Genomic DNA, 16,109 nt, shown 5'->3' on the forward strand with positions numbered 1-16,109 from the left:
TTCCGACCCCACGAGAAACAATTACCGCCCAAATAGGGCTTTAGCCAACTCCTTCACCACTAATGGAGCGAGCTGGAAAATTAAACTTTTCCCGAAACCCGTGGGGAGGAGGGCCACAACATCATGGCCACCAACAAAACTCAGCAACGATTGTTCTTCCTCCGGCTTTAACTTCTGGATATTCGGCAGAGGTGCCACAACAGAATGAATGGCGCCGCTCGCATCTTTTTCTACCGCCATTACTGAACTACAACTCAAACTAGCGCACCACATCAACGTCATTGTTCAAAGCCACTCACTCTGTTCGCTGATTGGACCGGTAAAAATTTGTTCTGAGAAAACCTAAGAATATACCGCAGTCCCAGACGGAGTACTGAAGGAAAATGAAAATTGAGCGGAATAACGTAGGAGAGCGAGGCCAGGCTAGTCTTTTATGAAGCTAGCTGAACAAACTCTGAGTTTCAGAGTAGGTTTAGAGTTGACAAATCCAGATAAATCCAACCTGGTTTAGATCAAGTCTCTCGTTCTCTCTAAGATCAATATAAACGTTGATCTGGTATAAACGTTCTCTCTCAACTCAGGTTTAATCCAGAGTTTGCGATTAACTCTGAAGCGCATGCCTGAAAGTGTGACACCTACAGCAAACAGCCACTTCACAGTGTCCGATTGATTCACTTCTCGCAAGAGAGACGGCGCAATTCACTTCTCTTCTGAAGATTGAGAGATAGTTTTGAAAATTATCACAAAATTAAATGCGTTTACAAAGCAGGAATAAACACTTCTGCTGCAGCGAAAGTTTGAGAAGGCAGCTGAAAGAATATCTGACTATATCAATGCATGATGTGAATCAAAGAAATATGCCTAATAAGTATAGGTTCACAAAGAGCTCAAATGAATACACATCGTTTAAAATAATTATGAATGCGTGCATTATATTTATATTAATAGTTGGCTACTTCAATTAATATAATAATTATATGTGGTTATATTATATGAATTAAAAGAAATTATAATTCATATAATATAAATATAATAAATAATTAGCACCAAAATATGAGCAAAGTTTTTTCACTATAAACTGCTTTAATTTGAAACGAGAGATACAGGGCTTTGTTGCATCTTTACTTGCAGCTGATTGGTCCAGTTTGGGTTTGCAATCTCTAACCCAGAATAAAACCTGCTCCAGAGCAGGTTAGCCGTGTAGTGTAAGTTACCATGGTGATGAACACTGCTAAAAAACAAATCCACCTTCTTGAGCCCGAAAAACCACAGTTTGCTTAAACTAATCTCGGACTTACCTGGGTAGCAACTGAAACCAGCTTTGTGCAACAGGCCAATGGACTGTCAGTGAAAAAATAACACATATATTTTGCGACAATTTTATATCCAAACAGGAATCCAGGGTTTAAATTAGACATGAAACTGAAGTTGCGATAGACTTTTCTTTCTTATTGTTATGTATGTCAGAGTGAAGCTGCTTAACGAATGAGGAAAAAATGTAGGGAGGGACTTGTCCATTGGGAATTGGTTGGACCGTTGGATGGGTGTTGATTACTTTTGCAGTGATCTGATGTGAGTGACTTGCTGTCTTGCCCTCGCACCAGTAAACACAAGAAGAGTATGTGAGTACTTCTAGTATTCTAACACCGAACACAGCATGAGCCGTGCTGTCTGATTTGTAAACAAATGACTCTTATGAACTGGTTCTTCTTAATGAGTCATTCAAAATCAGGGGCATCGCATAAACATTTTTCAGTAGCAGTAATAACATTAAGTGGCATGGCATCTTATGCACAGAAGCCATTGGCATGTGCTGCTTTGTTTAGTGGCACATCTGGTTTTTAGTGGCATACAACACTAAAATTGTGTTATGCATGAGCCCCAGTGAAATACTGCTGTGCCCTATAAATACTTGGCCTACTGATAAATGCGTGTCTGACAATGGAGATTATAGTATACCAACGTGATAATGACTTTCCATGATAATATTTTAGCAATCATGTCATGCAACACGATAAAGCTGCTCTTTATTGCGCATGCAGCATATGAACGAGCAACACATTCTGTACTGTAGGTAAAGAAAATGTATATCCATATATCCAAAACAGTATCGAAAAAAGATGTATGAAGGGTTGCCCACTTATGAAAGGCTATAAACGCTTTCGGTCAAAATGAATCACAATCTCAAATTTGTTTAAAATAATGAGATTATTGTTTGAAATAGTGAGATTCAGTTTGTAACATGTTGGAACCGACAATCAACACAAACCAAACACCTATGCACGCATAATTCACACATGCAACATTTTTACTGCATAGGTTTGTATAATATCATCACCATATCTTCCATAAATAGAATCCCAGTCATACTGGGTAACCAAGGACACATCCATAAGACTGACAGTGATTTATAGATTTTTCAGACTCTGCGCTCGGCTCACGGTTTGAGCGCTGATGTGCGTATGCACTCGGCTTTGGCACTCCTTTCACCTGATCGATCAGTAACCAGTTTGAGTTCAAGGATAAGACTGATCTCTAGAGCAAAAATGACAGCTTGATGATGCCATTTCATTTCATGATGTCATTCTAATGAAATGGGAACAGAGTGAACATGAGACCAAATGGAAAGCAGAACATGAATACAAAGGGGAGAATGCAAAAGCCAACTCCTTTTAAAGAAATATAGACAGGAGCTTCCTATTCATTAAACCACAGGATTGCGGTTTGTAATTATAAGAGATCCATGCATCATTTTTCGGCCGAAGCTGTGTTTACCACTGTGCTGAGATTGAAATATACTGCCATAGATTATCTGACATGACAGGGCGAATTAATGTCTGTCGGTAATCATGCATGTGAACCTTTGCCTTGCCCTGTATAATTAACGACAATGAGGCCCATGAGATTTGTGACGGGATAATGAAGTCCAGAGGTGACTACAGAGGATATGATTTGATATAATGCACAAATCACCGACATTATGGATTTAACTATGGCAAATACACTGATTGCTTTATGATGTATTGAAAGTTGATGTTAGGGGAAAACCTAGGACCACCTCTTTTGGAAATGCTTATATTTTTCAAAATCCAGCTTATATATATAAATATTAGTGCTGGGTAGTAACTGATTACATGTAATTTGGATTATGTAATCAGATTCCAAAAAAGAAGTACTTCTAGTTAGGTTACTTTTTAGAATACGGGTAATCAGATTACAGTTACTTTTTTATTGATTAAATGATTATGTTTGTAATGTGTAGTCCGTTTTAGTTTTGTTTTCACTGTGTTCTGTTACTGTTGTGCCTGCCTTAGGCCCTGTCCACACGGAGAAGCGTTTAGCTGTATACGTAAACATTTTGTATCGTATCAGCTTTTCGTCCAGACGGATCCGCCGTTTTAGGTGCCTGAAACCGATATTTTTTTAAACCAGGTCCCAGAATAGATAAATCTGAAAACGACATCCTAGCGTTTTCGTGTTTACAGCCAATCCGTATATTTTGTGAAACGATGATGTCATCACACCACGTGCCGCACGGTAAAGACTAGGGCTGAATCCGAAATCATCCCCTAAACCCTCATTCACTATTCCCTACGTTAGTCCACTAATACAGTTCACTTGAAGGAGTGAATGAAAACGAGTGAGTGAAGTCGGACAGCCGTTGAGTGTACATCGACTGTACACTCGTTATTGCGGTGCAATGTGGGATGGAATGAGTGCACTCAATAACGTCCACTATGGTTTTGGACACCCTGACAAATGGCTGTCCCCTCAAATAATGCCCTATTTGAGGGTATAGGGGGGATTTCGGATTCAGCCTAGAAGGGATACAGTTACGACCACTGGGCATGCGCACATCAATATTGAATCATTTAATTACTGTATTTGCATTATTGAAAGGGTAGGTTTATGGTTGGGGTAAGTATGGGCGTTAATAAAACACAATCTAGTAAGTAGCAAATGTATTTATTGTTATTTAATTGTGAGATTTTGCCTCACTTCCGACCGTTGCTGTATCCCGTCGAACAACAACTCTTCTTCACTGTTTTTAGTGTAGGGGAGAGCAGGGCACAACCTAACGCTTTTTGACTTTCTCAGTTTGTGTAAATCCACTTGGGGTTCAGAGTATTTCTTTCTTTTTTTTCACATTAATTGCACACGTCTAGTACAATTATGTGGTTTCGTTTCAGTTTACAGTGTATACTTTTTTCTTGATTTACCCCGAAAGAATGGAAGTGAAATGTGACAAGATGCCCCATAGGTGGGGTACATTGTAACATGTGGTGGGGCACAATGTAACATGACCAAATAACAGCTTAAAATGTTCTCTGATATAATCAAAAAAAATATACAAGACAAACTAAAATATTTTGTCAACAAAATACAATTGTTACATTTTTTAAATAAAATAATGGCATTTTTGAATCATTAAAAATATAAGCATTTTTGAGTTTGACTACAAACACATCGCTTAATACAGCTATACAGCATAGTTCAAAAGATAATAATAATTAATAATATCTGAACATTAACTCTCAGTCATTATTCACCCTTTTCTCATGGTTTCTCAAAATAATTAATAAAAGTATAGAATATAATGGCATATTTCTAATTGTAACGAAGTGTTACAACACACCCCATCTGCGCAACTGGGATTTAAATTGCGGCTTGTGTCTTTTGCTGGTTAGATCAGCATTAAAGAACCATCTCAAATGTTAAATAACCAGGGGTGGTAAAAGTACTCAAAAGTTATACTCGAGTAAAAGTATATATACCTAAATAAAAAATGACTCCAGTAAAAGTAGAAAGTCCTCCATTTAAACATCACTTGAGTAAAAGTACAAAAGTATCCAAATTAAAACGTACTCAAGTACCGAAAGTAAAAAGTAAATATTCAAATTACCTGTAAATATCAATACTTAAGCAGATAAATTGTTTTGGGAGTGATATGCAATGCTTTAATTGAACAAATGATAAGATTAGATACTGCAATTAAGAATTTGTTATTTGCAATCATAAGAGACAATGAAGCACCTTAACACAGTATAGGGGTTGAACTTAAAATAGACATGCTCCATAACATTAGCTGCATCAAACAGACGATGTGCAAGATATTATTAACTAATTTAAAATTAATTCAAAAGCTACAACCACAATGACATATTACTTAACAATTAGTTAATAGTGATGTGCCTCAACAAGTGAAGTCATGACATAATGAAACCTTTGCAAATCGTTATCTAATGATTAATTAAAGCAGACAACTGGAAGTTGAAATACATGGCTTTGACCCATTGTGATAATTAACAGATTAATTTACATTTATTAGTTAATATAATATGTTGTTAGGGAATTAGTACATTGTAATATTTAATTAATAGAAATCCATGTATTACTTAACCTATTAATCATATATAATGTTAATTAGTTGCTGATGCAGTAATCATTAATAAATGATTTAGTTCTTCATGAGTCATACATTAATTCTTGATTATCTGTGCATTAGTTAAGCATGAATTAATGCATATTAGTGCAGACGTATTGTAAAGTGTTACCGATGCTTTCATAGTGTGGTGCGAAAGAAAAACGTTTGGGAAACACTGCGCTAACGTTAGTGTGGCAAACCTAGTCAGCTTTTCCAAGTCTAGCCCCGACTGGATCATCCATGACCGATTGACAGCATGTAGGGAGAACAGCTTACTAGCTTGATTCTCTCCTGCACCCACGTTTTTTGTTGGTTTGGAAAGCAAGTGTAATAAATACTTGGAGCGGGCATGGGGAAATGTATTGGAGTAAAAAGTAAACTTTGTCTTTAATATTGTAGTGGAGTAAGAGTGAAAGTAGATGCAAATAAAACATACTCAAGTAAAGTACAGATCCCTGAAAAAAGTACTTAAGTAAAGTAACAAAGTATTTTTACTTCATTACTTACCACCTCTGTAAATAACAGATATAAGATTACAATAATATCGGATTTGTCTTATTTTAAATAAACACAAAAAATAGAGAAGAAAACTAAACTTAAGTAAGAGATTTACTTTTGCTATGGTTAAATAAATGTTAATATCTTCCAGAGATTTTATAATTTTGGCGCTATTTTTTCTCTAAATAATGTAGATATGGCAACTAGTAAATACACAAAGTTTCCTCATTTTGGCTTGTGTGGAAAGGGTTAAAATATGCGTGTTACAACTAACCCCGCGTTAGGTTGTGCCCCGCGCTCCCCTATTTCTGTGGCAGAATTACAGCACCACATACTGGTCTGGCAATTACACTACATCGTATAGAGTCGGCTTCAGTGGTTTCGTGTGTATGCAGATATTTCTTGAGACAAAATTTTTTCAAAATGAAAAAATAGGGATAGGGAAAGCTCTGGCTTTGTGTGGATGTGGCCTTGGTTCTTTAGTTAGTTTCCCTGGTTGTTAATCAGTTCACACACCTGTTCCGTTTTATCCTTGATTACACTACCCATGTATTTAGCCCAGTGTTTTGTTCAATTCTTTGTCTGATATCGTCAATGTTCATATTTTATTCTGAGTGTTCTTTGTGGATTCTCACAGTGGCAATAAATTGTGGAATTGCACACGCAGAGCAGCCAGTCATGTGACTGTCACTGAAAACTGAGACCCACACAGCATTTGATCGTTTGTCAGAAATGTTTTCCTAGCTGAACCGCTTTGACCTAAAAGATTTACTTGAAGTACACTTGAGATTTTAAGCTAATAAGTTAGGTCAATAATAAAATCAAGTCAATAACAATAATATAAAAATAATTAGTATAAAAATATTAAGTTAACGGTTATCTGGTGTCAATTTATGGTCACATATAAAATATAAAAAGAATTATATATGTTTTATATGTTCATATGTGTTTTTATTTTTTTTCCACTAAACTCACAAAAACTTTTGATTTTCTTTGTATTTTTATATCAATATGGTACAATATTATCCTATTCAAATCAATGTTAAAAACGAGGTCAGTCAAAAGTCATCAAAAAGTAGTCTGATTATATTACTTTAAATGTATAATGTAATAGATTACGTTACTAACTACAATTTTTGTCATGTAATTTGCAATCAGTAACCAACTACAATTTGTAAGTAATGTATGAAAATTACTATTATATTACATTAATAATAATAATAATGTACTCATCTGCCCTCTATAATGTAATGCAAGGCTTTAACTAGTATGATTAATTGTGATTAGATAAACTATACATAGCATAACTAATTTAATTACATTTTCGATCGATCTTAAACATAACTGTAGCATACCAAACATTTCAACTCAGATGGGTTTTTCAGATCAACTTGCCATTGTCAGAGCTGAAGATCTTTTCTCATCGACTGGTTTGCTGGCTCATTAGAGAGTGTGATATGCAGCTCTATCTCTGTCAGGTACAAGCCAATTTCAGAGCCAGTCATTCTGTGATGAGAACAAGGAGCACTATTAATGAAAGCCTTCCTCACATACATCCTGTGAACTTAATCAGCCAAGGCTAATCATAGAACCTGCACCATCTATCCTGATGAGCAGTTAAAAAAGGTTTGAACCTTTTGAAATAGTCTCAATTTCTGTCAGCAGGTTCTTAGCTTCAATCTAACTCAATATTAATTCAATTCTGTCATTTAACAGTATTTTACAGTGCCACAACATTGTTTATGTGAATATTACTTATATTTAGTACACTCTGGGACCCCAATCACTGTCAAACTCTTCCTATAGCTGACCTGCACAGGAGGTATTTTGGTCCATTCCTCTGCACAAGCTGTTTTCATAAATATTTTGGGATATCTTGCATATTTTTGGGATGCCTCAAATGGCCTTGAATAGAAATCAAGCCACAGCATTTCAATGAGATTGAGGTCAGGACTCTGACCTGACCATTTTAATATATGGAATTTCCTTTGTTTGAATCCACTCTGATGGTAAATGTATTCCTTTGTTTAGGAAAAGACATTGCATGACCCGCTTTCTTTAAAGTTTCAGATCACAAACTTCCTGGCAATGTGCTATCCAACGGGAACAATACTCTAATGCCTGCAGATGCATAGATTTCTCTCTCTAGGGTACAATGTCACTTAAAGAATCCTTTGACATGTCCTTACACTGACCTTTTAAAGGACAGCCAAGGTACCACTGATGCTGAATTTCTTCTATTTGTAATCAATCTGCTTCAGTTGGGACTGATGGAGCCCCGAGTCGTCAGACGTTCTCTTGTAACCTTTTCCAGACTAATGAACCTGTACAATTCTTCCTCTGTGGTTCTCTGAAATCTCTTTAGGTCATGCCACATTACACAAAATATATAGGGCAGGATGAGCATGTGATTGGAACACCTGATTTATTAGCTCGACTGATTTAACCTTTTGTTCAATAATAATAATAATAATATTTTTGTCTGGTTTGGTACATAAGAAAAAAAATCTTAACAATTATAAGTAAATGTTGATGAAACATTTTAAGTTCACGAGGCAGATACAGTGCTCTCCACTAATATTGGCAGCCGTGAAAATAAATCTGCATTGTTTATCCTTTTGATCTTTCATAAAAAAAAATTAAAAAAAATATACAATTATAACCTTTCATTGAAGTAAAACAATTAAAAGTGGGGGTGATCACATTATGAAATAAATGTTTCTCTAGTTCACATTGGCCAGAATTACTGGCACCCAATTATTTCAACATCCTTTTCCCAAGATAACAGCTCAGAGTCTTCTTCTATAATGCTTGGTGAGTTTGGAGAATCAGAGACCATTCCTTCATACAGAATCTCTCCAGATCCTTCACATTCCCAGTTCTTCTCTTCAGTTCATTTTCTATAGGGTTCAGGTCAGGGAACTGGGATGGGAAGCTTCATTTTGTGCTCAGTGACACATTTGTGTGTTGATTTTGAAGTTTGTTTTGGATCATTGTCCTGATGGAAGATCCAACCAAGGCCCATTACAAGATTTCTAGCAGAAGCGTCAGGTTTTGATTTTTTATCTGTTGGCATTTGCTAGAATCCATGATACCATGTATCTGAACAAGATGTCCAGGACCTCCAGCAAAAAATAGGCCCACAACATTAAAGATCCAGCAGTGTATTTAACCGTGGGCATGGGGTACTTTTTTTTATCCCTGTTTGCATTAAGCCCATCTGGTGGGTTTGCTGTCCAAAAGCTCTTTTTTTAGTTTCATCAGACCATAGAACCAGGTCACGATTGAAGTTCCAGTCGTGTCTGACAACTGAATTTGCTGGAGTTTATTTTTGGATGCGTGAAGAGGATTTCTCTTGAATCCCTCCCAAACAACTTGTGGTGAAGTAGGTGCTGTTTGATAAATGTTTTTGGCTTTCTGAACCCAACTAATCAACTAATTTCTGAAATTCTCCAGCTGTGATCCTTGGGGAGTCTTTGGCGACTCAAACGCTCCTCCTCTGTGCATTAGGACAACATGTCCTCTTCCAGGCAGATTCTTAACATCTTTAGTTGATTGGAGCTTCTTAATTATTGCCCTGATGGTGGAAATGGGGATTTTCAATGCTTTCAATGCTATTTTCCTACAGTCACTTTCTATTTTGTGAAGCTCAACAATCTTTAGCTGCACATCAGAACTATATTCTTTGGTTTTACTCATTGTGATGAATGATTAAAGGAATTTGGCCTTTGTGTTTCCTCATATTTATACTCCTGTGGAGCAGGAAATCATGGCTGGACAATGTCATGCTCCTAGTCACCCTGGTGTGCTAAAAAACATATGAATGGGAATATACTTCAGAGATATTTTACTCGTAAGAATGTCTGGGGTGCCAATAATTGTGGCCATGCATTGGAGAAAAAGTTTCCCCCCACTTTCAATTGTTCAAATTTTTTGAATGAAAGATCAAAAGAATAAACAATGCAGATTTATTTTCATAGCCGCCTTTGCTCATATTCACCAAGGGTCCCAATATTAGTGGAGGGCACTGTATACATATAAAAGCAATGAGAAGTTGATGATAAGTGATCCCTGAAAGCAATGAAACATAAAATGAAAGATTTACACCATTAGATAATCAAAGTAATTTGTAATAAAAGTTCAAATACTCTATTGCATTCTGAAAGAAAAACAACATTATGGGTACTGCTTGGATTATAGCTGTAATCACTGTATTAAATAGGTGGATTCAGTTAACCGACTCTTGACAAAAACAATATACTCAAAGAAGATTCAGATATAGTATGACCGAGACATTTGCACACCGTGACCTTTGGATGCTGCCAAGCCCAAGTTACATTGTTTCACGTTTGAACAAATACTGACACCTGGTGGCAATACTTTCATGCAAATTTAAACAAATTAAATAACAATATCAACATTGCACCTATATAAAAAGACAAAACTTGCAAAATACTTATATATAGTATCTTTCTTATAAAACACACATTGAGTTCCTGTCTCTTCATATATGGTTTTGCATGGATAGTACTTTCATATCCAGGGCGTTTAGGGAGTACAGTGCACCACAAGAACTGAAGTCTTATTACCTCTCTGTAGTGAAGCCCTTTGGGTCACAGCGTGGGTACCAAAATTGTCTGGGCTGTCAGGTGGAGAGGTAGCACCATATGACCCCATTGGGATGCAGTCCTGTTGAGCACCACCTTCTTCTGTGTGAAGGCTGAGATGGGCTGGAGGTTCTGGACCGCATCTTACTAAAGCTATAAAGCACCTGTAGAACTGGCAATGAATTCAGAATTGACAGTAAGACAAGGAATAAGGAAACGAATATGCCTATAAGAAGCACATACCTGATTATTGAGCAGAACGTAGACAATGGGATTCAAAACAGTGCTGCTTTTTGCTAGTATGGACGACACGATGCTGGCTGTGGGGCTGACAATGCCAACGCTGAATGTGCCAAGCAATGCCATGACCCCGTACGGCATCCAACAGAGCAGGTAACAGGACACCATGGAAACCACCATCACCAGCACGTGCGTTTCCCTCCTCTGTGCAGCTGTCTGATTGATCTTAGCAACCTGTGGGGTGAGGAGATGCGCTTTGTGGTTTGCTTTTCAAGAAAAACACCATCAAGCCTTACATTTGTGTCAGGTTTAAAACGGCACATGGCGCCTATGCTCTAGAATGTTTGACTGTATTTTCATTGATGAATGATGAATGAATCGTTATGCATTTATTTACATTTTTAGTTTTGATTTGCCAAGCTTTTGTTAAGGCCTACAAGAATTTGCACATTTACATGCTAAAATGCTCAAATCTGATCCAGCTGTGCATGTAATTCAACATAGCCATTTAAAGGGATAGTGCACCCAAAAATGAGAATTCTGACATTATTTACTAACCCTCATGTCATTCCAAACCCATCAGCCTTTGGTTAATCTTCTTATTTTATTAAAAATAAGATATTTTTAATAAAATCTGAGAGGTTTCTGTCTTAGGTCATTTTTGCCCAAAACTTAGGTCATAAAGGCATCCTAAAATGAATCTATCAAGTGGTTTAATCCAAGTGTTGTGAAGATATATATCACTTTATATGATGAACATATTTAATTTAGGCTTTTATTTATTTCTAAACAATGATAAGACACATACACGCGTTACAAGCACACACAAGCTTCTGTGTTTACAATATGTGATGCACTCTACACTCTAATAAATAACCCAAGTTGGGTTGAAAAAGAACAAACCCAGAAATTGGGTTGTTTTAAGCAAACAGTTAACCCAACCGCTTGGTTAAAATAACCCAATTGCTGGGTATGTCCATTTTCAACCCAACCCCAGCATTTTTTAAGAGTGTATGTTTGTGTGTTTATATTTGAATAAAAGCCTAAATTAAATCTGTTCATCATATAAAGAAATCATATCTCTTCACAAGACTTGGATTAAGCCATTACATTTAAATGGATTTATTTTACGTTTTGTTTACGTAGACTTTCATTGAAGGGACAGAAACCTCTCAGGTTTCATTTAAAGTCTTGTGAATGGTAAAGGTTTGGAATGACATGAGGGTAAGTAAATTACTTTTTTTGTGTGGATGAACTAACCCTTTGAGAAGGACTTTGCTTCTGGACAGTGGCATAAAAAATGATTTATGGCAAACAAACATTTGGCTAGAAAGATCGATGAGTCTATCTAAATCACTGCTTCCACTCCCACTCTCTCTCTTTCAACCTTTTCCTCTTTCACTCCTCCCTCACCCCATGAATTGCAATGAGGATCTTCCCGTAGCAGTAGACCATGAGAAGAAGAGGCAGGAGCAGGCAAAAGACAAAGAGGCAGATGACGTAAGAACTTGTTTCCGGGGAGTGATGGTTCCACTGGACTGAACAGGTGGTGCCGGGACCCTCAGGACCGTAGCTGCTCCAGCCGAAGAGTGGTGGCACTGTCCACGCGAGAGAGTACAGCCAGCAGCCTGTGATGAAGAGCCAGGCCTTCCTATAGTCAGACACATCCGCTTTTGAGCAGCAGAGGATGGTGCTGTAACGCTCATATGACAATACAGCAAGGGATACCAGTGAAACAATACCTGTTGATATTGGATAAAGAGACAAAATCAATTAGGCCTACATGATTTTTATTGTAATCGAAAATATTTTTGTCGTACTGCTATTTTTTATTTTATATCTATTTGACAGGTTGGTGAATTTCTCAGAGAAATCAGACTACAAATTTACCCAACTTGCATTTTAGAATCTACACTCTTAAGAAAAATGGTTCTAAACAGTACCAAATTAGGGTTCTTTGGCTTGTAACAATAGCAGGACCCACTTTAGTGCTAAACAGAACCCTTTTTATAAGGTTCCATAAAGAACCATCATTTGATATTGTTATAAATAACCTTTTAATATCTCGTTAATATTACTATCTTCATATTATTAATATTTTATATATTATTTATTAATATTGTTTTTAGTCCTTTATCTGCTTGGTCTTATATCTTGTTGCCTCTATTTGGGTTTGACATAAAACAATAAAAAAAAAAAAAAATGCACAACAGCATGTTGTGTCAATTAGGTACTTTAATTTTTTATTGACATGGCAAATTGTAGCAAAAATGGCAATGCTCCAACAACAGTTGTTAGCTGAATACATTAATAAATAAAAATTGACATTGAACATGATATAGATGTAATGAAGATGAAGGCCCAGTGAAATATCTACACAATCCTCTATGTCTTAACGTCCTTTATCATGTGTTTATTCTGAGAGGCAGTTTCTCTCTGCAGATGATGAGGTTATGTGATAGCATCTGAAATACACAATTGAGTTTAGAGTCACAGTTTGTCTATACATTTGACGATGTAAAAACAATTATGTTTATTAAGGCCAAAATTAGCAAAAATGACCAGTGTGAGCCCTTTACTCTGTTAAAAGGAAAAAGTGATATAAAGGCATGGGATTTAATGTTTTGTTTTTTTTGTTTTTTGTCTGGGTATGTTTAGGCATAAAGTAATAATAATAAAACAAAATCTAACAATATGGATCATAAATCAATATCTCTGTTACTTACTTTGTGGAGAAGAGAAGATGAGTATGAGAACAGAGCTGCTCACACTTAATGTTCCGTTAAAGAGAAAAAGACATATGATTGGTAGCAAACCAGTTACAATTTTTAAAGTAAAAATGTATAGACAGATTAAGAAAAAAAATAATTTACCTGTAGAGGGTGTGTTGACACTAAGTTGTATAGCTGAGCTCCAGAAAATCCGTAATGAGGTGGCTTTGACAGTTACAGATTTGAAAAACAAAAAGGCGAGAATAAAGAACCCTAAACTCTAACACAAAGACGCATTTCAGCAGGACGATACAGTTCTAAATAGAACTGTTACTACGTTCAAAGAACCTTTGAAGAACCATATTTTTTGGAGTGAAGAAAACATTCCCTACAGAAATGTAGGCCTACCTTGATAACCATGGTTTCTGCCATATTCTCTTTTTTTGTGTGTGCAATTTTATTAAACCATGTACAAATGCGGGGATGGTTGTAACACGGGTGTAACACTTCCAATTTCTCCAATCAGGAACTAGTTACACTTCACACATGCTCAGTTTAGTCCTTATTCCACATGTGATAAAGTAGAGCCCTGTGGCAGACACAGCAGATGTTAGAGTGGAAAAAACAATTTCGAGGTAAGAAAATAACTTTTTTAACTTTGTTTATTTTTGTTATGGGAATTTCTGCTTTGTAGTTAAACTCGTCAAAGTTAAATTATGTTTATTGTGTGTCTGTGTAGATATTTTTCATGCAAGTTGTTAGTGCTAATGTTTTAGCTGTTAGCTGTAAGGTGAGCTAGTTCAAGGCTACATGTCTCTGGGTTAGTTGTAACAACAATGAAACGTTATAATCTACCCCAAGAAAATGTTGTTGAATTTATATATGTTTTATTTGATTTTCAGTATGCCTAGGTCTTGGAAGATGTTAGAAGAGAAGGGATCAGGTGAACTTCCAAGAGTATACCAAAGAGGGTCTTCACTGAGGAACAAGAGTAACTTCCTCAATTGTTCAATGTATTATTGTCAATTACTATGACTGAGAGTGACAAACACACTGAGAATGAGAGTGACACAGAGGCACTCACATTAGTTATATTGAAAAGTCAGTGTTGAATAAAAAGCTTTCAAAAATCAATTTGTCATAATACTTATTTCATTATGTTACATATCACCCCAGACTATGGGGTGAATTGTAACATTTCACATAAACCATGCATTTTTTATTGTGTTGCAAAGATAATAGCTATGTAATTTAATAGCAAACACTTGTAACTAGTTTTAAATCACATTTTGAACACACTGGCTTAAACATACTCCAAGATATAGACAGAAAGGTCAGAAAATGTTACAACCATCCCCGGTCTCCCCTAATACAAATCTACATCACACAACAGAACACGTTTACAAAAAATATATACCTCGTGATCAGTGCATTGTGATTCACGAACAAATGACTCTAATGAAGTGGTTCTTTTTAGTGAATTAAAAACATATAGGCTAATCAAGTCAAGACGGCTTTATATAATAGACAGACTGTTTTAAAAAAAAACTTCACAGTAATAAACATGCAAATAACAATCAATGATGCAAACTTCATCAGTCTAATCTGGTAATGAATCAATCTGACAATGAATAATGAAACAATAGTGGCTCGGAACCGCATGCCATCCTATATTGAAATGAACCGAAAAGCAGTAGCCTAATACGTTGCAATTTTTTGTGGTTGTTGTAATCAGTAGAGTATATTAGTTTATTAAATCTTAAGGCTTACCGAACAGTGCGTTTGCAAAACCATACCACCTGCAGCCGTGAACTCCCGTCAGCCACCGGCCGTACACAGACGCGGCGAAACTTAAAGGTGTGCCAAAGATACAAACAAGCATGTCGCTCACACAGATGTTCAGCAGTATTAAATTGATCGGAGTCCTCAGGACATGAAAGCGGGCGAAGACCAAAAGAACAAGAAAGTTATTTAGGAAACCGAAAACAAAGACTATTCCCAAACACACTGCCACTACAGTGTATCCCGTGCGGCTGAATCCGGGCTGATCTGGAGTCGGTGTGTCCAGATGGCTGCCGTTCTCTGAGGACTCTCTGAGGAACATAAAATAGCAGACAACCATAGTAGACTGAAAAGAGCACACCTGTATGCTGGAATCGAGAAGCTTAAGAATGAGAAAGTTATTTGCACTCACAGACTCTTTAAATACCCTGTAGACCCACAGTCACAGATCCCGGTCATTTTCGCCCCCACCAGTGCCCCCCTCCTCAGCAAAACGCCAGTCTTTAATCAGCTATCAGCGTAAATGCCACTCAAGCGCGCTTATCCTCATAGTGTGGCAAGCCATTTATTTCTTAAAACGAATAAATATTTTTATGTCAATAGTTTTTTTATTATTATTATTAAAAGGCCGGTCCAGGCCTTTTATAGTTGAAATTCTACACTGTAAAAATAAAATGGAAAATATAGGAACATTCTAAAACGCTTAACGTGACTTAATGTACTTTAAGAAAGTGATATTAAAAGACAAAATTCTGTACACACCATACTAATAAAGTATACTACAGAAAAGCAGAAGAGCCCAGAATATGAACAAAACTCGTTTAATTACACGTCAATCGGTTTCCT

General features: G+C 36.4%; 1 protein-coding gene across 1 annotated transcript; it reads right to left on the bottom strand.

Moving 5' to 3' along the window:
* Window positions 1-10,471: 10,471 nt before the first annotated feature.
* Window positions 10,472-15,603, bottom strand: tmtops3b (teleost multiple tissue opsin 3b; the record flags this gene model as incomplete). The annotated part of the gene is made up of 4 exons (XM_079805232.1): window positions 10,472-10,702; window positions 10,774-11,004; window positions 12,184-12,512; window positions 15,252-15,603. The coding sequence occupies 4 exons, from the start codon at window positions 15,601-15,603 to the stop codon at window positions 10,472-10,474; spliced, it is 1,143 nt and encodes a 380-aa protein (XP_079661358.1).
* Between the last annotated feature and the right edge of the window lie 506 nt (window positions 15,604-16,109).

Source organism: Gobio gobio (genome assembly GCF_949357685.1).
Source record: "Gobio gobio genome assembly, chromosome: 22".
Lineage (NCBI taxonomy): Eukaryota > Metazoa > Chordata > Actinopteri > Cypriniformes > Gobionidae > Gobio > Gobio gobio.